Source organism: Alexandromys fortis, unplaced genomic scaffold (assembly GCF_014885135.2).
Source record: "Alexandromys fortis isolate MF-2015 unplaced genomic scaffold, M_Fortis_MF-2015_v1.1 scaffold_8_9099976_23576923, whole genome shotgun sequence".
NCBI classification, from domain to species: Eukaryota; Metazoa; Chordata; class Mammalia; order Rodentia; family Cricetidae; genus Alexandromys; species Alexandromys fortis.
The window spans coordinates 9065253-9091423 of NW_026067899.1; the positions used below are offsets into that span (position 1 = coordinate 9065253).

The 26171-nt window shown below is 39.6% G+C and overlaps 2 protein-coding genes across 2 annotated transcripts in view; one reads left to right on the top strand and one right to left on the bottom strand.

Annotated features, from left to right (window-relative positions):
• Fap (fibroblast activation protein alpha) overlaps positions 1-6852 on the top strand; it is a 65431-nt gene extending 58579 nt beyond the window's left edge. The window contains exons 22-26 of the mRNA XM_050122464.1: positions 2956-3055; positions 4163-4227; positions 4730-4802; positions 5089-5162; positions 6519-6852. Coding sequence (XP_049978421.1) covers positions 2956-3055; positions 4163-4227; positions 4730-4802; positions 5089-5162; positions 6519-6623 — 417 coding nt within the window. The 3' untranslated portion in view covers positions 6624-6852. The remainder of the gene's footprint in view (positions 1-2955; positions 3056-4162; positions 4228-4729; positions 4803-5088; positions 5163-6518) is intronic.
• Positions 1-26171, bottom strand: part of Gca (grancalcin) — a 325199-nt gene that overhangs the window by 174419 nt on the left and 124609 nt on the right. The window lies entirely within an intron of this gene.

Sequence of the window (26171 nt, forward strand, 5' to 3'; positions counted from 1 at the left end):
ATGAATACACTTCTAATGAGAGAGCACGTTAGACTATATTATTTCTTCCAGAAGAAGTCGCTCTGGTGTGGGAAGACAGGAAATGTTATGGGTTTATTAGACAGGTCATCTAGGTTTGAGCCCTAACTCTGCTTTTTACTGACTCCGCCACCACCATGAATTCACTATGAGTTCTGAGGTATAGCTACTCCATTATGAAATGCATCAACAATCTCCCCCTGGTCTCCACGGGGATTACAGGAGGTAACAGTGGAATTGTACTTTTAGTAAATATATGTATAAACATCCCTCCTGTTTATAAGGCCATTTTTTTCCAGTATTGGGAATAGATCCATAGGCAAAACAAGCAAAAGTCTCTACTGATGAAGTTGGAGAATAGTGGGAGAGAAAGGAAGAAAAGTAAATGAGTACAATACAAAATGTTGAGCGATGGTAAGAGCTATCTAAAACATGCGGAATAGAAGAAGGAAGGAGCATAATGAAGGGCTAGTATGCATGCATGATTTGAAACAAAATGGCTGCAGAGGTCTTTGGAAGTCACATTTGAGCCATGACCTGAAGAAGAGTGAACAAGGCGGCTGAGGGCAGGCACTTCCTGGGGAAAGAGCTGGCCACACAGGAAGTCACAGGATTGGCAAATGTCCTCAGGTCAGTCGCCGTTGCCAGAGTTCAAAGAACAACGAGAGATCCAAGGAACAAAGTGGAAGAAAGGCAAAGCAGAGATGGGGGGCTGGATGGGTAAGGATGGGACAGATGGTGAGGAACCTCAAAGAGCATCGCAGTGAACTCCTGGGCCAGACAAGTGTTAGCTAGTTATTGTTATTGCTGGTAGGGAAAAAAAAATGTTCCAAAATGTATGATGGCTTAAATAAGAACACCCATACCCCTGATTTAAAATTCCGTGCCCTTCCAGGAATGATTTTAAAAGCATACTTCATTTAAACAAAATGGCAAGGCATCTCAGTGCAAAGGACACAATTCTAGAATTCCCTTGGCCAATCTGCTCTGTGGGTTCTTTTCTTACAGAAGCCACCCACTCTGCCTAGGAGACCCACTGCTGAGAGGACAGAGAAAGTCAATGTTTTTTTTTTTTTTCTCCGCTCTTCATTTGTACAGTGGGAATAGTTTTTCCAAGCCACCCGGGCACTTAAGGCCTAAATTTCTCTAGCTGTGCTCTGTATACAGTAAGATTTTTGCTATTACTAATTCCTGGACAATATTGGTATTCTACCCTTAAAACAGAAAATAGCTATTTAAACATAGTGCTATAACACACTCCCGAGTTAGTACATATTAATAATGCCCGAGGTTCTGAACGCAAACGTTCGAGAAGGTTTTGATACGGAGTAGGCATTTCAATGCCATGCTGTGTTATTCTCTGCTCTCAAACGTGGAGAGGAGAGTCCGCATCCAACGTTATTGTTTTAGTAAATACTCATTTCCAATAAAATCATAATCAATAGTGTTTGATGAAGCTCTCAAGTTTACTCAGCTTTCATTTGAAATTGAAATTACAGAGGGAAGAAATCCTTTCCATCCAGGAGCGGGTTCTTGCTGTCCTACTAATTAAAGCAAATTATTTTCATAAGTGAAATTTCGAATCCTATAGAAAATTTCACTTACCAAAGTGATTTTAAAACCCAAATGTTCCTTTTGCTTTTAAAATATATTTTCCCCTATTAAAACCTAGCTTAGTTCTCCTCCAAATATAATAAAAAGAGGCCATGGTATAATTGGAGTAGCCTATTTTATTCTGTGTTTTGCAGCCAAAGGCCCTCCACAAAATTCCCCAGAGATGGAAACACAAAACCACAAACCACTTAGAGGATTCTTCATTTAACTGTTAAATTCAACGAGATTCTTAGCTCGTCTTCCACGCCTTATATTTCATGGGTGAAGAATGGGCCACTTGCCCCTCTTCGCTCCAGTCTCCCTTCTCTGTCCCCACCCCTCTCTAAAGACTAACAGCTTAGGAGGAGGCATGATTTGCACGACTGCAGAGGGAAAGTCACAAGGTCCCATGTGATGAGGACAGATGTCCCTGCCTTGGGGCCCACAAAAGCACAGGGAATGACTTTCTAATCTCCTGTGTGCCTTGGTTTTTGTCCATCTTTTAGAGGTCCACTTAGACCATGTACCCAGTACTAGCAACTTGTCCAAACTTATCTGTACAGGCAAGATTTGCTTTCCAAAAGGAAATAAAAACCCCCTTGTGATGTCCTATTCATTTCTTCTTTTGCTCGCTAAGCCACATACACATTCTGGCACAGAGCTGTTCCTGAACTGCTCCCCCCACCGATTCCTTGGAGAAAGAACTCTGTGAGACCTAAAGTACTCCCAGCTCTGCCCCGAGTCTCCTTTAGCATTTCTTTACTTTTCTGTGAAATTTGTTAGAAATAGAAGGGCTTGAAGGACACCAGCAATTTTCCTTCTTTTAGTTGCTGTGTTAGAATGCCTTAAAACAGCACAAACTCCAGTCATGCCCTGTTAATGAACGAGGTAAAAACATAGCTGCGAATTCTGCCTCATGGGCCTCTCATAAACTGCAGAAAGCATCTCACCTTTGCATTTGGAAACTATTCTCTTTTTCTGTGCATCTCTTTCAAGAAGAAACTTGGTTTTTTGTTTGTTTGTTTGTTGTTGTTTTTTTCTTTCTAACAAAGTCCTAGTTAGAAAGATCTAAACAGACAATTTGTTTTGTGCTTTTATAGACACATTCTCCTAATGACATATTTCTCCTAAACTTTGCCTACCCTGTTCTCAGGGAGTCTGTTATTATCAGAGATAAAATTTTTAGTGGTGCTTGCCGCTGGGGTGCAAGGTGAGCATTTAATCTACTCTATGCATACCCCCAGCTCCCCCCCCACATCTTTATTGTGAGTAGGTTAGCTTTAATAACAGCAGAGAAGCTTCTGCGCATGCATTCGGAGCTGACCAATAACAATGTCTCTACAGTCCTACGGAGGTTATGTTTCATCCCTGGCCCTTGCATCCGGAACGGGTCTTTTCAAATGTGGGATAGCAGTGGCTCCCGTCTCCAGCTGGGAATATTACGGTATGGAAACATTTCATAAACATTGCCGTGAAAACATTTAACACGTAATTACTCTGTATTTGAGGTTGCTAGGAAAACAAATTATGTAGTTAAAGTTCACCCCAGCATCACTGGGGAAAAATATAATCTATAAACGAGGCTGTTCCTATAACTCATTATTATTTTGCTCTGACCACCTTTAGTGGTTCAGAAGATCTCTTCAAGATCACAAGAGGAAGGATTCTTCAGAAATCCGATATATCTTATTTTTTTCCCAGAAACTTTGAGTCCCTGTTAAAGCAAATCTTTAACACCAGAGCTAACTCTGTTGTTGAAGGCACATAACTCCAGCAATGACAGCTTTTAAGCAAATCTTTTGCAAAGTCAGGCTGGGGGCCAAGGAATTCACCTTCACACTACAGTGTGGAGCACAGCTCCTTTACTTCACAAGTCAAGAGAAAAAAAATACGTGTGTGGGCGTGCACGTGCGTGTAATTGAAACGTATCCATTCCTGTGTGTGCCTGTTTCCGTGATTAACCTCAATGCAGAATGCTTATTTGACAGTAACTCTAATAACCATGCAAAAACAAAAATTTAAAGAGCTTCTAGACTCTCTTTCTCATGCTGGAGTAAAAATGAGACATTCATGCCTTACAAAAGATCTTTCTTTATTCAGAAAGGTATGCGTTTGTGTGTTTGAGTATGTGCTCATGATGTTGAGTCGAGCAAATCTGGGAGACACGTTGTCATCCCAGATGCAATAAGACACCAGTGAAGGGACCAGAGGTGGTGGATTTTGCACTTTAGTTTAAAATAAAATGAGGCGGTTTCCATCTCGACACTCCCCCAAGGAGAGTACATGGAAAGGCTTAAGAGCAGCCTGTGAAAGGAAACTCTTAGGCGCTCATGTTTCCATAAATATTTTTTTTTGCATTGTTTCTCGGGCCTCAGTGAGTTACGGAAAGGACACCTTCCTTGAGGCCACGCATGATAGCAAGGAAAACAAGAGCTCGCCTCAAAGGCTCCCCATGGGAGGACTGGGGCACTGTAGCTAATGTAGGAGTTTCGTAAGGTTGTGAAGTGACATCTAGAAAGTGGAAATAACACACACGGGCGTCTTTTCACAGCATCCATCTACACAGAGCGATTCATGGGCCTCCCGACAAAGGATGATAATCTCGCGCACTATAAAGTAAGCGTTTCCCATTGTATCTAGGCCACTAATGTATTTCGAATGTGTTAAGTCATTCTAAAACAGTGATTCAGAGTTTTGCAGAATCAGTTCTGGATCCCCAGGCAAAAATTATGATCTTTTGTTAAACTGGAACGCATCACTAGAATGAAACGTTACTCTTGGGGGATTCTATTCTTTCGCCATCCTCCTTTCCCTAACCTCCCTTTTCTCATCTCCCATCCCCACCCCCAACGCCTACACAGCTTGAGCGGGCATCATTTATGCCTAAGGTCTCACTCATATGTAACATATGACACATAAACTTTCAGTTTTTCAAACTAAGAATCAGATGGAAGTAATGCAAATGATGATGAAAATGTGTTGCTCTGACTCTTAAATATTTATCAACCAAAGCAATACATAATTTCAGTATTGGTGCGAAGTCCATTGCACAATGATTTAGCTAGTTTTCTATTAGAACTTTGCAGCAACTAAAATGTTAATTTTTCCTCTTTTCCAGAATTCAACTGTGATGGCAAGAGCAGAATATTTCAGAAATGTAGACTATCTTCTCATCCACGGAACAGCAGATGGTGAGGTTTAAGCAAGACTCTTACACATAAAAATACTGAGCCAGCATCACTTTGTTTAAGAAACATTAAGCATCTTCCTATGCCTGCGCTCAGGGTCAGTACCTAAGAGTCAGGGACATTTCCATAGCTGAGCGTGATCGCTCGCTGTTGACAATGTCAAACGCATGACTAGATAATTGTCGGTGTTCATTTCCAGGCAGTGCATTGTCACTCTAGGCTTTCTGGTATTTAGCAGCACTTTAACTCTCTCTCTCTCTCTCTTGCTCTCGCTCTCTCTTTGTTGCAGATAATGTGCATTTCCAGAACTCAGCACAGATTGCTAAAGCTTTGGTTAATGCACAAGTGGATTTCCAGGCCATGGTACGTGATTCGGTTTTGCCCTTGTTCATGACCTTTGACCACTATGCTAAGAGACAGGGGTCTTGTATATATATTTATATAGTTATTTATTTAGTCAAATCTGGGGGAAAAACACAGCTGGTGAGTAGAGAAAGCAGAGTATTAGTAAATGAATCATAGACTTTTTTTTTTTCTGAATCCCCTCAAGAGTCGAACCACCTATGCCATATAAACTGGCCTGAATCATATAAAATAAGGTAATTTGCAAGATTGAACAGCTCAAATATGTAATGGTTCTGAAGTCCTGTGTGCATAGGTGTAGGTGCATCAGAGTTCCTACAGAACCTAAGAGTAGCAAAGCAGCTAAAAGGTTCTGTTTATTCAGTAAGAAGCAATTGCAAGATGTTCCCAGAATCTCAGTGAATTTCCACAGTTCCATTCAGCTAGAGAATCCGTTCATCTGTCTGTGCTCAGGGCCTGGCACATGCATTCCAGGTTGCTAGAAGAATGCAGAATGGGATCAGAGAAGGCAATGAGGCCAAGACTGAGAGCAGAGATTGATAGCCAGGGTGTCCCTGCTTCAATAAACGTATTTTCTCCCTCAATCGCTTGTATTGGAGAGGACTCCAGAAAGGGAGTTCCTCAGCTTTTAGAAGTTTGTATTTTTAAAAAATAATTTACAAGAAGGGAGATGAGGATTTTGTGGCCTTTGTTTATTGTGACTACCTAAAAAAAATTCAACTAGGGTAATTTATAACATTATGCCATGGCCTTTGCCACCTTTGAGCAATGAAGATAATTATCCTCCTGCAATCCCTCCAACAAGCAGGTTTTAAGTTATGTTGTTCCCCCTTTTTTCTGTTACAATGGTGTTTTAAAGTTCTATAAAAGGTATTTATGTTATTGTGACAGACTACATGGTGAATTTTTCTGAAACAGAGAATTAGATTTACAGGCCAAAAGCTTCGTGGAACTTTTGAGCTACCAGGATCCTAGAGAAAATTAAATATACTGTTTTTAACTTTTCACATGAAAAACAAAAGTGCCAAAAACCAAAGTAACAGACCTAATGCACCAGTTCTGGGAGCCAAGACTCTTGATTCTAATCCCCAGGATGCTGGCCGATAGAAGAGCTCATCCTTTAGGATGTAAAACCTACAGTTAAAATAATATAAAACATTACTGGATATTGATAAGAACTCTACATTTTTCTGCTCCCAAGGTTTGCTTACAAACAATTGTATTATTCAAGGGTTCTTAAAAGAATCTTCCAAAAATATTAGGGAACTTACTGTGACTATACAGTCCAAGAAAGCCAAAGTGAGACGTGTTCTATAGCCCCAGGGATAAAACCTGCCTCTCTCCTTTGTGTTGCAGTGGTACTCGGACCAGAACCACGGCCTATCATCTCGCGGGTCCACCAACCACTTATACATCCACATGACCCACTTCCTCAAACAATGCTTTTCTTTATCCGACTGAACCAAGGCAGGTATTAGCCAGTCTGGGAGCTTCATGTGGATGACGTGGACCATGAACATTGGAAAGGTCGCTAACAATTAAGGAGGGTACAGAAGTTCAAGCTCAATATTGTTTACATTTTCTTATACTCTGTGAAAGAAGAGAAGAAGGAAGCCACGCATCTCACTTTGGACACAATGGTTTTATCTCCTGCTCACCTGGGGTAAAATAAAGTCAGAAGTTCAAGTGATGTCTTGTCATTTGTGGACGCTAATTTCAGGCTCATACTGTGGAAAATACATCTATGGGAAAAATACTTGACTAATTTAGTGTTCATAGAGGAGGATAAACTAGATGCAGTTTTGGGGGGTTTCTAATGAGAACCCCAAATACTGGGATACATAGCACAGAGTACAGGAAGGCACCGTTCAGAACATGCAGTGATCGAATCTGAGAAGTCCGCACTTTCTGCTGTCCCTCTAAAAAATGTTTACTAACTTTAATTCCAAAAATTTCTCAAGCACTGCCAATTATGTTGATAAGGGTAAAGTCAGACTTTTGAATCCAAGCTCCTTTTAAGAAATACATTAAACCTGGAAGTGATATGACTTTGAATTTCTATAGAATTAGTAATAAACCCTACCTCAGATTACTGAATTACTAAATTAAACCAACAAAAATAAAACTGTCAACGATATCTAAACAAGAACAATTTACATCTATATACCTATCTATTAACTCTGAAGTTTTACATTCTAAAGTTCATTTCAGAAAACAGAGAACTACAATGCCCATCATCGAATAGAAACTCTGGGTAGTTTGCCATCTCTGTGATTGCCACACCAGAACAGCAGCAGATAAGCGGGAATGAATTTGGAAGCATCCACTCAGCACTGTCGAGAGGGCATTTCATTTATGCTTCCCAGCTCTGGATTGCCCTCGGTACTCTACCCCTCCCCCAAAATTAAGTCTTCCTTTCTGGGTACAGGTTCCACAACCTCAGAACCTCCTCTCATTTTTACAGCTGGAAGACCCTCTCCAAGTGAAGAACAAGCACTTGAAGGTTCACAGGTCACCATTTTTTTTTCCAGATCATGAAACAGTCCTCAACCCAACAATCCTTTCTACCGCCCAGTTTTGAAAGATGCTTCTTACTCTGGCCACCCAGGCTCACCTCCCACAGCGACAGGGCTGCAGAGTAGATGGGGAGCTGGAAGGCCCCTTCACACCTCCATAAGATTGTCTCTCACCACACAAAGAAGCTGATGTCCTGGGCCACAGAGAATGAGGCCCCCTGAGTATCTGTTCCCCACAGCACAGCCTCTGAAGCAAGCCCAGAAGGGTCTTCATCCTTTTCCAGCTTGGGAGGAGAGAATAACCAATAGGCATTTCCTTGTGGTATTCTGGCTAAGACTTACTAACAGGATGTCTATCAGAAACCTTGTTACATCAACAAGTTGAGTTTCACATTTTTGTGGGATGTGGAAAGCCAGTTTCTATATTAATGTACAGAAATAACTTTGAGCCTCAGACCTTTGCTTCTGGGCACACAGAAGTGACATCCAAAAGACAACTTCTATCAGGTCATTTCCCTACTTAGACATCTCCAGGGAGTCTCCCCATTTACAAATTAATCTTAACCTCAACTGCACAGCACATGGACACACGATCCTTTCACAATCTTTCCCGTGCAGACGTCTCCTAACCTTTCTCCAATAAGAACTCCATAAGAACTGAATTTCTCCTAATATACCATATTCCTTCACGTCTCACCACACAGAGAGAGAGTCTAACGTAGCCACTAGCCATTTGTGGCTATCTTAATCCAAATGATTAAAAATTAGATGAAATTAAAATATACTTTAACCATACTTTCCCCAAGGAGTAGTAGGTAACGTGGGAGATGTGTGGATTTAGGCTACTGACATCAGCACAGAGAACAGTAACAAATAGCCATATCCTAGAGTACTCTCCATGGCCTGAATCCTACAACTCACTGTAACGGAGGAATCTCACCAACAGTTCATTACAGTCATACCTATCTACTCGTGGGAGAGGGAGGTTTCCTCCATCACTTTTGATGGAGCTTAGCCTGACCCCCTAGGAAGAAACATCTAGGTCTTCCTTGGGGCATTGACTGTATGTACGCTCATTCATTGACTGGTTCATTCAACAGATGTTTGCTGAATCTGGCTGTGTACCAGACATTGCAATACTCTGGGAAGGGAAAGGCAGGAATTTGACTGGAGATTCTTTAATATTTACATTTTATCCTGCTCCACTAGATTCTCTTTGGGGCACGGAAGAATAGAAGGACTGTAAACAACAATGAGAGCTATTCTAAGTAGAAAATGCCAGATTAAAAGGATACTTCTAGAACATAGTACCTCTTTTCTTTAAAAACAAAACAAAGACTAACATAGTAACGTTTCTTTTTTCCACATTTTACTCTTGGATTATTTGGAGTGCACATCACAAAGTATCCACCTACCACAACCAAGAGTTTCATCAGCTCATTCACTAACAGACACAAATCACTATTTTATGTACTGTGGGTGACTAAAAGAAAAACAAAACCGTCATACACGCTAAGAGGAAATCGTAAAAGTGTGTAAAAAAAAAAAACTCATCCCCCTCCCACGTGGTCCTGGCCCGCTAACTACTTGTCAAGGTTTCAAAGTTGTAAATGATAACGTAATATTTCTTAGAAAGAGTGAGGAAACAGAAGCAGGTGCATGGGAAATTTGGTTAAACTCAACACAAATGAAGGAACGTCTACTGCCGTCTTATTTTTTTTTTTTTTAAATCTACCTCAGAGTACAAAGTGTATTATTTATTTCCTTCAAGGAGCCCTTCCCTGGGTGGGCATAGTGTGTGCACTTCAGGGGTTACTAAAGATGAGCGCATGTCACAGTTTCTCCATTTGTAGGCTGTTTCAGTAAAGGCGACTTAACGAATCTGATTTTCCCAACATTTAAGCATTTTTTCAGAAGCTGACAGATCTTTATGCAAATGTTGTTGCCAAGCTGTTTGTAATGGTGAAATTATACTTTGACAGTAACTCTTTAAAATATATTAAACCCAGCTAAGGTTTTTTTGGAAATGTTGCCAATTAAAGTGACTTTAATGAGCTTCTTGATGGTAATGTAATTAAAATTCAGATGTTCTAATTGTTTAAAAAAAATTAGTTCTGGGAGCATAAAATAAGCAAATGTAAAATGAATTAGGGCTAATTTAAATGGTGATTTGTGGTCTTCTTAAAAGATTCTACCAAAACAATGCTTTCAATTATGCTGTTTGCAAGGAACAAATAAGGCTCCTAACGGAGATCTCAAATTGAATCAATAAAGCCGATATTCTGAGTTTACCCAATAAGACAAACTGAAAGACTGTGAGCGTGGCAAATCCTCTGCAGCCTGAGAAAACCCATGTGCGACACTTCCTTGGCATAGCGGACAGGTACCTTGGCAGTTCGGTGTGGGATAATTTTTAATTCGGGGAGAAATTAGTGCCTGGACCTCACCAAGCTATTCAGGGAGAAAATGATCTGGCTCGCAGCTAAAGCCTCTAATGACCACCTGCTCAGATCATTGGCATGCCAATCCCAGCATGCTGCTCACAAACGCTTCTTTTGACACACAGGTAATGTCTTTGGCAAGATAGACCGGTATGATTCCATTCCATTGGTTTCTAATTAATAGTCCATTACTGGCTACTTTCTTTTTAGAAAAAAAAAACCTGCTTTGACACCCTACGTTTTAGCAAATATTTGTTGGTACAGCATGGCATCCTTTGCTGTGTGGTTGGTTATGGAAAGGCTGTGTTCTGTGAGTGAGAGAAAGGCTGAGTCAAGCGGAGGTCACAGCCTGACAACCCAGCTTCCTTCTTTGGTAATTACTGTTCACTGACCTGCAAAGATAGAATCATCTGCGCCAGTCATTAATTGCTACATTAATTTCCCTACAATAGAAAGTAAACTTTGGAAATGTGTGTCTTAAGGAAACACATAATACAGAATAAAAGTGATCACTACGTGTAAAACACACCCACTCGCACATGGTTTAGGTTGCTATTTAACAATTCTTTCAAATAGCTTTTAGAAGTGTTTTGAATGTTTTATATCATGCTGAGAATAAGCTACTTTTCCAATGCTGAGCAGTAATTATTAAAATCCAAGAACTAATACATTTTTAAATATATGATGGCTAAATACTGATTTTCAGTGTATACACAGCTTTTTGTACCTACAGGAAGCATTGTTGCTATCTTGTTTCCCTGAGAAGATTAAAGCAAGGCTTTCTTTCCCTCATAGGACATTCCTTTTACTTCAAATGGGATACAGCATATCCCCCATGTCATCCTTTTACAAACAACCAGTTCATAAAGGCTCACTTTAGAAGAAGTTCACTCTAGACAACCAGGGCATAGGTGCCAAAGTTAGAGTACCTGGTTTGAATCCAAGTTACAGCTACATAAAATTCTTCAATTTCCATACATTCCCATTGTTTTCTTTTTCTTAACAGTGAAGTAGACATAATCACACTTCCCATTCCATGGAGCTGATTGGAAGCTTACAACAGATAATATTGTAACTCATAGGAAATTTGAGGTTTATTATTTAACACAGAAAACACTTTTCATTGTCTTAAAAAATGTAACTCTTAAGAAATTGATAGCTTGAATCTACTTTTATTATTTTATTTATTTATTTTGGTTTTTCAAGACAGTTTCTCTGTAGCTTTGGAGGCTGTCCTGGAACTAGCTCTTGTAGACCAGGCTGGCCTTGAACTCAAGGAGATCTACCTGCCTCTGCCTCCCGAGTGCGTGAGCCACCACCACCTGGCTGAGAAATTGATAGCTTGAATCCAAAGTCAATAATCTCTTTCTCTTCACAACACATTTAATATGGGTTAGAATCCCTATTCATTTCTATGGAATTCTCCACATACACCTAGAACAAGTGGCCTTTTAGGAATGACTAACATTAAGGCTATAAGTCTCCAAGAGGCTCAACTGCCTTGGCACTTATCCTAAATGAGTGAGTTACTCTTTTCCCTCAGCAACGACCTGTCTGCAAAACCTAATGTCTGCAAAGGTGGTAACCTTTGAGGCCCGCTGTTGGCTAATCGCCTCTGAGAAACACAGCCTGCCAGAGAATTATGCAGGTAAAGGCTATGCATTTCCCTTCTCGTGTGATCTACGGCACACCTTAGAGCCCCACGTTGATGACCTTTGTGGTTTCCATTCATCAACCTTCTTTCTGTTTTAGAACTCAGGACGTCTCTTATCTACTTGGCCGCTGGTTGGGTCCTATCTAGGTCTCAGCTTGGGTGTCACCACTGAAGGAATGTCTCTGGCCACCAAGTTTTATGTTGCCTTTACCACAGTCAGAACTGTTCAGCCACATCCCTAAATTTGGCTCTCTCTTTTTTTTTTTAAATATTTATTTATTTATTATGTATACAATATTCTGTCTGTCTGTATGTCTGCAGGTCAGAAGAGGGCACCAGACCTCATTACAGATGACTGTGAGCCACCCTGTGGTTGCCGGGAATTGAACTCAGGACCTTTGGAAGAGCAGGCAGTGCTCTTAACCTCTGAGCCATCTCTCCAGCCCTAAATTTGGCTCTCTTGATAGCACTGAGATATATCGGAATTGATCTTACTTATGTGTGTGTAGTTCTGTCCCTGCAAACACCAGAAACGTCATCTATTACTTATCCCTCTACATTCAGTGCCAAGACTGGACCTGAAACAAAGGAGGGAAAGCTTCTGTCAAAATCTGCTGACTCAGCCCACACATTGTGTGCCTAAGAGGCCCCACGAAAGTATACTGTTTGTGTAAAGCTTTCCAAGGAGACAGGGTTTAGTCTTCCTGGAACACAGCATGTAACAGAACTTTGTTGCCCCAACCCCTAAGAAGAAAGAGTAAGAAAGGAAATTCCTGAGAAGCATGCTGCCCACAGCAGATCAGGGTTAAGGAGGAAGGGAATCTTAATCGGAGACAGAAAAGATATATCAGCCTTTTAAACAAAAATAATTTGGATTAGGAAATGGAAACAGCCCACTGCATTGTCCCAACTTAGATATTTGCGGCCTCTTGATGAATCACCAAAGGGACGCCACATACCGAGGACATTTGGCACAGAATGTTCAGACTCAAGACGTCAGATGAGTATCTGAAGTGCTATTGAGGAACCCAGCAGCTTTTATTTATAAATACTTCTTTTCTCAAAATCTTCTTCAGGGTACAGAAATCTTTACCCTTTAAAAATACTAATTTTAAAAATGTATTTCATCTGATAAATATAGTTCAAGTACTAAAGGTTTATTTTACACTAGAAAACAATTCTGCCCGTGGCTTCCTGTCTCTGCCCTTTGCCAGATCTCAAGTTCAACTCCAGGACATTTCGTTGGTTCCGACTTTTAAATTCAGATGACAATGTGAAGTCATGCGAAACGACTCGATGAATGAGCCTTCCAGAAATCGTACGTCGTGAGCCATATTTTTGTCATTGATGATTCAACGTGAATTAACTGAACTTTCTGAGCTCCCCCCGTGGAAGATGAAGCTTGTGCTCCTCTGAATTGTCAGAGTCCAAATAGCTGTATTCTAGTTCTCCTGTTTTAGCTAGATCTTCTCTTTTCCTAAGGCTCAATTATTCTTTTCCTCCCTATTCCATAGAGATAGAGCCATGGCTTTCAAATCAGTATGGAACACTAATGAGTCTCTTTAACATTCCATTTTTAGGGATCGGATAGAAAATGCTCCATTGGACAGCAATCATAGATCCCCTAGGAACACTGATGTGGGAATAGCTCATCTGACCAAGGCAGCATTGGGAGAAAACTATTTTTAATGGATTACACTCCCCATCACCATCTACCACTGTCCTTGGTGAACTCAAATGCTATTTGAAAATCTATTTGATAAACTATTAGACAACTTGGCCTAGAGTTCCCTGTTAAAGTAGCCTTTGAGGCCATGCAGACGATTAGAAGGCGTGAATACACCCAGTGACCAAGGATGGTCAGTTACAATGAGGTCTTCTCAAATTAATGGTAGGAGGTTGATGAGCTAAGAGGAGCATCTAATGGCATGAGAACGACTGTCTCCCACAGCTGCTTACAAAAATAGGTGACCAAGTTTCCCAGACCTTTCTAATTCCAAAAAGAGAAACCAGAAGAGTGGGTTTTAAATGGGCCCACAGGTATCTGCTTCTACTTTAAGTTTAGTGTGCTTTATTTCTTTTGAGTGTAAACTGTAACTGAAGCTCCATGTCCAGCAATCTGTTTAAGACAAGAAACTGTAATTGTGAAATGAAGATACATGTGTTTGTGATTACAAAGTAAAGTATGTGTACCAGACTCATCTGCTCAGGTACTGTGAACTCTCTACTACCCCCAAGTTGTCATGTGATAGTGTCAGTACCTCTTTTTAGACACTCTAGAAAAAGAACAACAAAGTCCAAAGCCTTTTCAGATTATGTATTACTGTCATTAGTCAAACATTCAATACATGGGAGGAATTTGAGAAGAAGTAGGGCAGGAGCAATACAGATGCTGTGATGATTATGCATGACATCCTCCACAAAATATAAAATTCAAAGAATCCAGTGTCTACATACGTGCAGCCTTTGTAGTTAGCTCTTTATTATCAATTGTTAGAATTTAAGTACAGTCAATGGTGTGTCCATTAAGTAGTTGTTCAATAAAGATGGATAGGTGGCTATTGTAGAATTTCTTTCTGGCCTTGGCAAAACTGTGTGCGTCAACACAGAAGCTATCTCATCTGGAAACCTCACACAGCCTCAACTCAAAATGATGCCGGGTTTCCAGTCTTCTTGCCATCTTCTAGTGAATATCGCCCCTGCACTGCACACTCCCTGGCCTGCTCTGCTGCCAACGCCCGCACCACAACCACGGAAACAGAGGTGGGGGAAGGGTTGGGGGAACACTTTCATGATATCACTTAAGAACGGTCTCTGATCTAACAAGGGCTCCATCATGACAACCACACTCCAACTGTCAAAGAATAGACTCCAATCAGAAAGAAGCCTGAGTGTGCAAATCTGAGGTTTCGTTTCTTCAGATTACATTTTTAGAAAGACAAAAATAAAACTTCACAAGAGTCGCTGGAAAATGCCTTTCAGGTCTGACTGCCTTTTTAGTGAGTAGCAATCAAATTTTGTTTTAACAAAAGTCATGCAGACCTACCAACTGTCAAAGCACCTTCAATGTTTATTATTTGCTTTTGCAACTTAGAGTAACAAGAGCCATAAAATATTATTTACGGCTGGGCGGTGGTGGCGCACGCCTTTAATTCCAGCACTTGGGAGGCAGAGGCAGGCGGATCTCTGTGAGTTCGAGACCAGCCTGGTCTACAAGAGCTAGTTCCAGGACAGGCTCCAAAACCACAGAGAAACCCTGTCTTGAAAAACCAAAAAAAAAAAAATATATTATTTACCTAATCTTCTTAAGTGAAAAAGTCAAGTCCTAGGAAAAACACAGTAGGAAATTCTCTTAGTAGATTCACGATGAGTTTATTTATTAATTCATGTTTTATGTTTAGAAATAACTATGAATTTATCAAATTTTACAATGTATAATGAATATTGTAAATAGAAAATGTTCATATCAGCCTTGTGTCATATTTGCCAGGAAATATCAAAGTTATAGAAACTATGACTATATGGCTAGCAAGTATAACTTTTAAAACTATATAATGTATTCATTAAAATGTTATCCATTTTTGGAAAAGATCTAAACACTTATTATATACATGTTTATGTGTTTATATAAATTTTACAGACATAGTCATATATTTATATCTATATGTGTACATATGTACACATATAAAAAATTCTTACAATACAATAACAAAAAGATTAATTCAATTTTAAAATTGAGAAAAAAAAACTTCAATGAACCTTTATCTAAAAAAAGTATACGAAAGTCCTCAACAAGCTTAGCAGTTAGAAGAATACAAATTAAAACTCTGGTTAAGTACTGCTGGTTATGGGCACTGCAGTGTTCTCCATAACAGCCAATAGATGTAAGCAGCCCAAACGTTTACCAAATCAGTGGGTGAAGGGCTGAGCAGACTCACACACACACACACACACACATACACACACACACACACACATGCATACATATACACAATAGAATAGTACTTAAACATAGAAGTGGCTTCGCAAACCACAATATGAAGGAGTCGTGAGGCAAACCAAATGGAAGAGGCTAAACAAGGGGCTATTTGTGTGTTTCCCACATGCAGAACGTCCAGAATAGGTAAATCCCAAAAGGCAGGGTTTTGATTGGTGGTTGTCAAAGAGTTTGGAGGGAAAGGGGATGACACACTGCTGGCAGGACGTGAGTTTTTACTTGAGAATGATGCGAGTTGACAGATGGCCGAGGTGTTGGTTAAAAGCGATAAATCCATTGCTCAACTCGCTTTAAAGGGTAGAATTCTTATGCAAATCTCACCTAGGTAATTTTAATAAGCTATGTTTTATTTTCTCTCAATCTTCAGCATAAACAGTCCAGAAGAACATTCAGGTCATCTCTCTACGGGAGAGAATCTGCTGTAGGAGGAAGTGTATTCTGCATAGTTCCTGGGTATTTGGCTCTTTCATGCTATGGAGATACCAATTTTGATCCATTCTTCTTGCTAGTGTACAAACAACAAACAAGCAAGCAAACAGAAACCACTTTCCTTTACAATAAGAGAAGTTAAGGTTTAAGTTCTACTTACTTTAACCACACCTCTGCTGAAAGCAGTGACTCTCAACTTTCCTAATGCTAAGAACCTTTAATATGGTTCTTCATGCTGTGGAGATGCCCAACCATAAAATTATTTCATACCTACTTCATAACTCTAATTTTGCTACTGTTATGAATCATAATAGGAATATCCAATATGTAGGGTATCTGATATGTGACCCCCCCCCAAAGGAGTCATGACCCACAGGTTGAGAACCACAGATATAAAGCTAAGAAGAAACTAAGATTCATCCCAGTTTCCTTTCATCTAACAACCACGTTTCATACTCTCTGAGCAGTCAGAGGAATTGAGGACAGCAGGTAATAGAAACTCGCTTTTCAGATTTCTGCATTATAGTTTTTAAACTCCCCCTCACTCTTCCAAAGAGACTTTTTCACACCCAACCTTGTCCTGCCCATAACTGCCGCTGTCTTCAGTCTAGACCATAGAAACCAGAACTTCAGTCTTAAGTGCTTCTAATGCTCTCCTTGAAATCTTCAGCTATTGAAGACAGAAAAAACAATCAAACATTGTGTACCAAATATTGTGATTCGGGTAACTAAAGACAAAACCTCCTCTGTGGCTTGGGAGAGGGTTTGGAATTTTCTCAGAAAGGTGAACAATGAGGAAACTCATAACCTAAAATTTCTGCCCCTAGTTATTTGCACAAAATAATTAAAGATATATCCATGCCAGATCTTGTCCACAAATGTTCAAAATGGCTTAATTCATAATAGTTAAAAAGTAGAAGCAAACCAAATGCCCATCAAACAAGAAATGAGGACATGAAACACCATATTGTGCATACACTGGTATATTTTTCAGCCATAAAAAAAATGCTGGTTCCCGCTACAATATGGATGAAGCTTAAGGCAAAAGATGTCAGACATTATCGGATACTTGAGATCAGTTCTAGTAGTGTGGAATGTGAGGAGAAATCCAACATATAAAGACAGTATAGACTGGCAATGGTCAAAGGCCCCAAGAGAGGACAAGAAAGCAGATGCCGAAGAACACGAGCCTGCTTCTTTGAATGATAACCATGTTCCCAAGGCAGAATTGCCAGACAATTCCCAGAGTGTCCTCAGAAACACCAAATCACACTTCCCTGTAGCCACTGTGTAACACTTCAAGATCTTGCACTTGGCTATCTGACATCTGTGAGTGGATTTAGACCTAGAATAGATCGTAAGCAGCCGCATGGCTACACAGGATAAACGGCAGCTATTTCTATTCCTAGGATTTGCTTCTCATTTATCAACTGAAAGAAAAAGCCTGCCCTAAGTCATTGGGAACATTTCACATTCCACTCAAATTATTACCATTTAAAAGACCTGGCCTACGTCTGAGTGTCTCATTTAATTCAGGTGAAGAACAAAAATAAATTCAGCAAACATGTTGTCTTGGTGTTGTGTGCTGGCCACTAGAATGAATATTACATTTTGCAACAAAATGCTCATTCAAACGTGCTTTCAAATTTATCATTTTTAATTTAATGTTTTAATCAATGAAGACTGTTCTATATGATATAGTTATTGAGGACAATAAAATGTTAGATCAGATTTCTAAGTGAAACCATAAATGCAGATACTCAGGGCAGTATCTTGAAGCTATGGCAAAGGGGTCCAGAAAGACATGTAGGAGTCGTAGTTGTTGGTTTCATGTTGGCTGGGCTTATGGGAAAGGATGCTGATGAGCACAGAGCAGACAGAAGAGAAAGCAGAAGAGTTTCTCCTCAACTATAGGAAGAGTCAACAGTTCATATCCCATTGTGGTCTATCAAAAGGATTTTGACTAAAATGGAAAGGGATTCTTATTGAGATAGGAGTGAGAGATCAGCCTCTATGTTTCCAGCAACAGAGTAGCAAAGAAGGGTCCTTCCAAGGGACCCATCAGCCAACGATGGTTAGGACTTCAGTCCTAGATGTGACGTTGACCACAGAGCAAATGACTTCAGTAGTTCTTTATAAAATGAAAACATACAAAATCACTTTCCAGGTTTGAAAAAAATAAAACAACTAAATGATAAACTGAACTCAAATAAACAAAGCTCTATTTAAAATCGGGCAAGGGGCTATGGCTTTATACAACGTCCTCCATCGCTTTAAGGCTCGGCGGCACCAGAAAGCTAAGCCCATCTTCACAATCCATCTGATTACATGTGACTTGGCGACGTGGAGCAAGTCCCAGGCGGGGGCAAAGCTGATTACAAAGCGCAATGAATAGACAACAGTGTTGATGACTTCATTTTACATGTTCGCATGCATGCTTTTAGTATTCAGATCTCAAATGTTACATTTTCTAATGGCTGAAGTTACTTCCTTTCCGAGAAGACTTTGAAAATGACAATGTTTTAATTGGTTCACATTAGAGACTCTGAGAAGCTTGAAGAGGAAAAAAAAATCTTTCCAGATGAGCAAGAGGTTGGATAAATGTAATGACATATGGTTTGTTTTTTTATAGCTACAATATGCAAAAAATAGTAGCAGCATAGCACATGTATTCAATGAGATATATGTATTTATACACATAAACATATATTCCGCTTATACATTATAAAATAAGGTTCTTTTGTACAAATGTGATTTTTTTTTTGTTTTCTTTCTCTTTCTTGTTCCCTTTAGGAATAAAAATAACAACTGAAACTTAGAACAATTTTAAACATCTCATTATACAGGGTATCTTACAAAAGATAAAAATCAACGACTGCTAAGCCATGATGCCACACGGTCCCCTGCACGGATGGTAAGTAAGTTGTCTACAGGGTCTCAGAGCCTCGGGGCAAGAAACTGTCCATCCATCTTATTAGGGAGCCTCCCATCCTCCACAGGCATCCTCCAAATCTTTCCAGATGGATGATCATGAACTGATTCCTAAATATCTCTCAGGAAGGGTATTCTCACATCCTCTGGCTCACTTAGAAACCCCCCTGGAAACTCTTTTCTTGCTGTTTCTTCATCCCTTAGGCCACTGGGCCACTCATGAAGATATGAAGGGCATCTGACCATGATATTCTACAAGCTGATTTTAAAATTTTTCATTGTTTTTATATAACCTTTTCTTTAATCTTCACATCTAAAAGAAAGTCAATTGACATAAATATTTCTCTCAAATATCACACATACTTTTTTTAATCATTGAATCTTACTTTGACAAAACCCTTCCTACAGAAAAAAGAATTCTTACCCATATATGTATGGTTCTTTGCCACCAGGTGCCCCAGAACACCATGCATTTTACCTCATTTCTGCTCAGTACCTGAAAGGGCAAGCTCTCGATTCCCCAAACAATTGGTGTATTAGTGCTTATGTCTCACTCCTAACAAGCAGCTACCATAGTTTTATTTTAACTGCTTGGTATGGAAAATGTCATGCATATGCTAAGTAAGTAGATCCATCCACATAATACATTCCATATGTTCATCACTCATCTGAACGTTTCCAGTGTTGCCTGAGATGTTATCTATGCCTCCACCTAACCCATACACACGTGTGTGTGTGTGTGTGTGTGCGCGCGTGTGTGTGTGTGTGTAAAATTTACAAAACTTGAAATCACTAACTTGGGCTTGGATCTTTTGACATTTATTGCAATAAAGAATTTTTCTTCTTATCAGAAAGTTCTATTCAAGATAACTTCTCTTGATCTCTTCCAAGAAATAGCCACAGTTCGGGCCCTTAATAAAACTTCAGTTTTGAACCAGGTGGTTGTGGCACACACCTCTCATCCCAGGACTCGGGAGGCAGAGACAGGCAGATCTCAGTGAGTTCAAGGTTAGCCTGGTCTACAGAGCGAGTTCCCAGGACAGGCTCCAAAGCTACAGAGAAACCTGTCTCGAAAAACCAAAATAAATAAATAAAGCCAAAAGTATCTTTTGCCTGTGTTTGAACTTGCACATCTGGATCCACACAGGATGGCAGTGACGTTTGTGTGCCCAGCCTCTTTTCCTGTGCACATTGAATATGTAATTGATCTACATTGCTATGTGTAAACATTGTTGGTGCCTTGTTTTTGACTAGTATTCAACTGTATGAATTTATGTCACAATTTATCAATTATTTCTCTTGCTAATGGATCGTTCAATTGTTTTAATTAATAACTAAGATAAATAAAACTTCTATCAACATTTACTACAAGCCTTCCTTTTCCTAATGTGATTGTACTATTACTCCTTGTAGGCTGAATTTTATTGTTTTGTGTAACAGTTTGAACCAAATAGTCAAAGAATAATAACTGTCGTGTAATAAGATGCTTTCCTCATGCATCCCTACCGCTGACCACTGTACAGCCCCACACTGTATCCTACAGACAGGTAAACTTTCATCAATAGCTCATGGGTTCCTCCAGCTTTAATGCAATTATGAGTAAATAAACTTGGATTTTTTTCTCCTTGTAACATAAAAAAGTAGTCTGATATGTAGTTATTCAATGCTTCTGTCTGTTTCAATTAACAATCTCTCTTGGAATCTTTTGCATTGATAAATAGAGACCACCTGCACTGTTTGTAGATGACGCTACATGGATGGTTCCTCAGATAATTGCTAACATGTGCTTATGCAAAATGCAACAGTAGAGCCTTCCACACATCGTTACAAGTATATGCGGCATCAGTTGTGCAATTAAACTTCAAAATGGTGCTTTAATTTTGCTGGGTCAGAGTTCCTAGGTATTGATAACTCTTTAAACATTAAAACTCATCCCCCAAAGGGAGGCATAACACATTGTATTCTGCAAACAATACAATATATCCCTCCCTCCTGTAGACTTGCTGCCAGAATGCACTATGAACCATTCCCAAATATTTAAATCTCAATATCCTCAGGAGCTGTCAAAAATCAGTGCACAGCAACCTCACACCCACATGACTTCTGGTGAAGTCCTTAGCAAGACAAGCTATATAATTTGTACAAAGTGTGGAGCCTTGTTAATAAGACTCTCAAGACAGTAAAACAGAGAAATTAGGACAAGCATTGGGCCTTCTAAACATGTAGGTATGTGTACCCGCATAGATTGAAAACACGTGGAAGTTGTCCTTTATCCTAAGCCTCAGAAAAATAACACTAAAATTTCACTAATTTTGCACCTTGTTTTACCTTAAACACTGATGCAAAAATCTTTCTTTACATTTCATAAGATAATCATTTATTACAGATAACTAAAACCAACCTTCCAGGAAGGCAAATCATATCTATCAATACAGAATGCTACAGGCAACCAAAGGTCTCCATGTTACCACCAATAGAACAATTCTAGGCGACAACCTCCCAAACACAGAGCTACTCTGTTTCAAGGCAAACTTTTTAATATTAATCTTAGGCATACATATCTACTTCTTTTCTTTCCCAACATCTAGATGTTTCAACAATTGCAATGATGGGAATTGAAGGCAAAGTAGAGATGGATGTTAAAGCTGTCATTGGATCTGCTGCACTCTAAATTGAGTTTAATCATTGTCTTAGCACCTACATTGTTTCATAACAAAATGCCTTTTAAGAAGCTGATTTGATCCTCCTAGCACATCGAGGAAGAGAAGTGTACTATACATAACGCCCCTGGCTTATCATAAGACTTATCTCCATGGTGTTCATGGTGTCCTTACCTCCATGAGCCAGAGTTAATAGGTTGGAGGTAGAGTTAGAGAAATTTTCCTTGGGAAAAAAAAACTGGGATGATTACTTCTAACATAACAGAAGGCAAATAAGGTACAAAGAAGAGAAGCACTATGTGGTGAGCTATCAAGAGGTTTTCGCAAGATTCTGGTGCTATAATTATGGCTTTTAGACATCTTAGACATCCTCTGCTATGGGTGCTTCATGAACTGATCGTATCTGCAAAGGGAGGAGAGAGAGAGAAACTGGGAGAAGAGGAAATGGGGAGGAAAATGGACAACAGAATAAAAGTAGCGACACACATTTAATAAAGGTGCGGCTGTCGTGCACCTGAAGGTCGTAGCCATAAAGAGCAATTTCATCGGTGCTAAACCGTCCCACATGGTCAAGCTCATCACTACGTTTGGGTTACTTCTGCTGGACCTTGAGCTGGACGCCATTCTCTGCTCTTTCACCCCATCTGCTGGCTCTGCCAAGAGCTGTCCTGGGATCAGCCAGCAGCACCAAGGAGAGACCGTGAGATGGACGATTTGATTCAGCTGTACTTTTCAGCTTCACCTGCCTGTAGGTTTCCTTGGGGACCTTGATAAGATGCAGATTCTGATTCTGCAAATCAGATCTGGGCCATGCTTTTTTTTTCCATTTTTAATAGGGTCTCATATATGCTGATATTTGGACCTCACTCTAGGTACCAGGGCTCTGCGTCGTCAATAGTGACTAGCACAAAACCCCTCAGTAAGGTCTCCCAACTGACATGGAGCCTGATGCCTGTTTCTGAATGTACACCGACATCCGCCAGTTAATTTAACGTACTTACTGAAAAACTAAGTTCGTTCAGAGTACTTCTCCAGTTGCGTCAATGGTCTGTTTCCATGTAAGTCATCAAGCACGGAGCTGACATTTTGGATACTGAGATCTAGCTGGCGAATGCTATGGTGATATTGTCATGTAGAATATGAGCTTCACTTTAGACAACTGCTTAACCACTTCTTCTCTTCGTCCAAGTCAGCAATAGAGTCACAAAGAGAATGTGTGGCTTGACCAGGGTCACACAGCTTACTGATGACAGCGGAAGGGGAAAATCTTTTTATAATTGCAGGAGTTTTGTGCTGTCTGTTAGTACATCCTGGTTATTTTCCATGTTCTATTTCCTTCTGTTGAAACGACCAGAATTGTATCTGCTATATACTATAATTAGTAAGGCCCTATATACATATCGGAAGTTGGAAACTGTAACAGCCTGCAACCCATCTCAAAAGTTCCCCTCACATAGCTTTCTTTTGTATTCTATGGCCCCCACCTCTTCTCAATAAAACTAGATTTAAAACCTTTAGCCCCATGCACCTTGGATATTCTCATTTTTGCATTCTCCTGTGTCTCATTAATATGGTGCTCATTACATTTTTAACTGACATTTTAAAAGTCCCCACAAAAAGAACACAAATTTATTCCATATAATGTGGACGAGAGGTTTATTGATACGTGTGGGCTGGTGAGTTATTTGTTTGCCTAGATGAATGATCAATCCGTTATTCAGGAACTCATGATGGCCAAATAGCAAGCCAAAGGACTATTAGACCCTCAAACGAGACTCGGCTTATTTGACGTCAAAATTCCCTTCAGAGAGCGTAAGTGGTTTTTCATGCCGGACGGAGATTGGAGGGTAGATTTCCAAACTGCCCTTTCCATTCCCAAACAGAAGGGCACAAGAGTAAATAAAAAGTTTCCGGGTCTCTGAGGTCTCAACCCAGTATCAGCCGGGGAAGGCAGATGAGCAAAGCGAGTGGGCGAGTGAAATCATTTGAACAAAACCCCATTACTTACAGATGAGAAATTTATATTGTCAGCACAATATCTGCGAGGCTAAACAGCCCGGGGAATATATAAAAGCACGGCACCCTGGTGCAGAAGAGCAGAGCTTGGGCAGAGAACACCTCTGAAGTTCCCAAGTGGGCTCCCTTCATCGGCACCTGCTCTCGGCTCAGTCACACAAGGTAAGAGGCGAACTGCGCGGCTGTGAAGTGAAGCCTGTTTGGAGGAAGGTGGGCAGCTAAGTATTTTTTTTTTAGTATTTTTAAGTATTATGAATGAAAACATTGTTTTTCATCTTTTACCTTATTGATAGAAATATGACGGACATGATTTAGATAAAAATGTTATTGACTAGACGTATACCTACTTTGACATAATGAATCCGCAAATTACTTAGAGAAATAATGTAGGCATAAAATAGAAAGAAAATAACAAAGATTCAGACTGATGCACTTATTACAATGAGACCAGCATATTCAAATAAGTAAACACTGTGAAAAATAAATAGTTTTTTTTTCCTTGGATTTGATAGATGCACGCACTACTTTGAACAGAAGGGGCTTTTTAATTTCCCAAGGAAAGTATGTATTATGAGACCAAAACAGCAATTTCTTTATCAATTAAAAGCTCTTGTTTTCCAAAAGAAGATATTCAATATCATCTTTCAAATATCCAAATTTCTAATAAGCATTTCAAACCATCAAGGTCTATGCATCAACCCTTGCAAATAAATGCTGGTATCCTTGGTGCAGAGAATAAGCATCTTCGATGATGGCATTTCTTTGTAGGTTATAAACTAGCAGCTATTTACAACATACTGAGGACCTATGGTTGTAAATAAAATCCAAAGTAGCTACATCTGGAATGGAATCCTGTACCTCTCTTTAGGAAAACATATCAGATATTCCGAAGTCCCTATTCAACTTCATATACAAAAAACTTCAGTTCACAAATGCCAGCAACAATCAGCCATCGAGCAGAGGGTGTTTGAACACACTCTAGGGACTCCTTATGAAAGGGGACAAGGAAGGAGAAAGTATTTATGTATCCTACAACACCATTATATTCTAGGAAAGTAATATGATCTTTTCTCTCCTACAAATAGGTTATTATTTTCTAAGACTTTTTATAGGGGGTAGTACTATGGCTATAGTTTCCCTTCGATTCTTATTGGGAAATTGTGGTAGTTTTCTTTGTTGTTGTTTTTTTTTTTTTTTCAAAAATATCACATTCTCTATTTACACTAGCAAAAACAGGAGGGAGGTAAATGCAGATTCCTTACTGAATAAAATTTTGATGTTAAAATAATATGTTTAATCCTCAACAAAAGTATTAAACTGACTAGTTAATAGTATTATGTCTCCTCACAATTTTGTTGACTTTCAAAAAGTGAGCTATACCAAGAGAATTCTTTGGGTTGCATCAGAAGACATACGTTCTCACAGTGTTACCTGCTCTAAGTGTGCCCCTGATGAACATGACCAGGGTTATCGGAAAACCTTCAGGGACTTTGGGTTGAAGGATTTCTCTAGGACTCAGTTGGCATTGTTCAGTCTTTACAAGAGGCTTCCCAATACTGTTATAATCCTAAGAGGAAGTGCTTGCTTTAACTCTTCAGTATTATAAAAAGATGTGACCAGTGAGAGGCATTATCAAAAACATTACCTGAAAATAGAACAGGCTTCTAAAAATTTGCCAACTGGTTAAGCTAAAGCGATGAAATGTGCCAAAGTCATCTGATGTTGATGATCAAGAAGCATGAATGCCTAGTTTCTGTTACGTTGCTTTGTCTGATTGGCCAGCTCATCTATGAGGGTTTTTTTTTTTTTAATTTCAGAACATTACCACGGCAGGTATGACATTCTCTGTTTTACTGCCAAAGACAGATAGTAAATATGGCTGAGATGCTAAAGAAAAGATTGATGTTCTAAAATGATAATATTTGTAAAAATCCTTATTCCTAACCAAATGTCATTTGCTAAAAATACTCATTTAATTTATTTATGGAGAAGTAGAATGAAACTTGGGCCGAAATTCCCACTTCTCAAAAATAAAACGCTGGAGTTCGAAAGCGGCAGAGAGCAGCTTTGACACATAGTGGACTCAAGGTTTCGGTTCAGAAAACACAAGAGCTTACTCCAATGAGGCATCCCTGGTCCACATTCATGTGTGTCTTCATCCTCATCATCACACACTTGGTATCTTTTGGCTTTCATGGGGGATCTGTGTTTGACAAACAGACAAGAAACCAGGTGTATGCTACAGAGAGACCTACAGTGTCATTAGTGGGAAATGTCACTTCCCAGACTGAGCCTAATTACCAGATAACCCAGGGACTTCTGGGACTTCAAAAGCAAGCATTCATTTTTCCCCAGGATACAAATC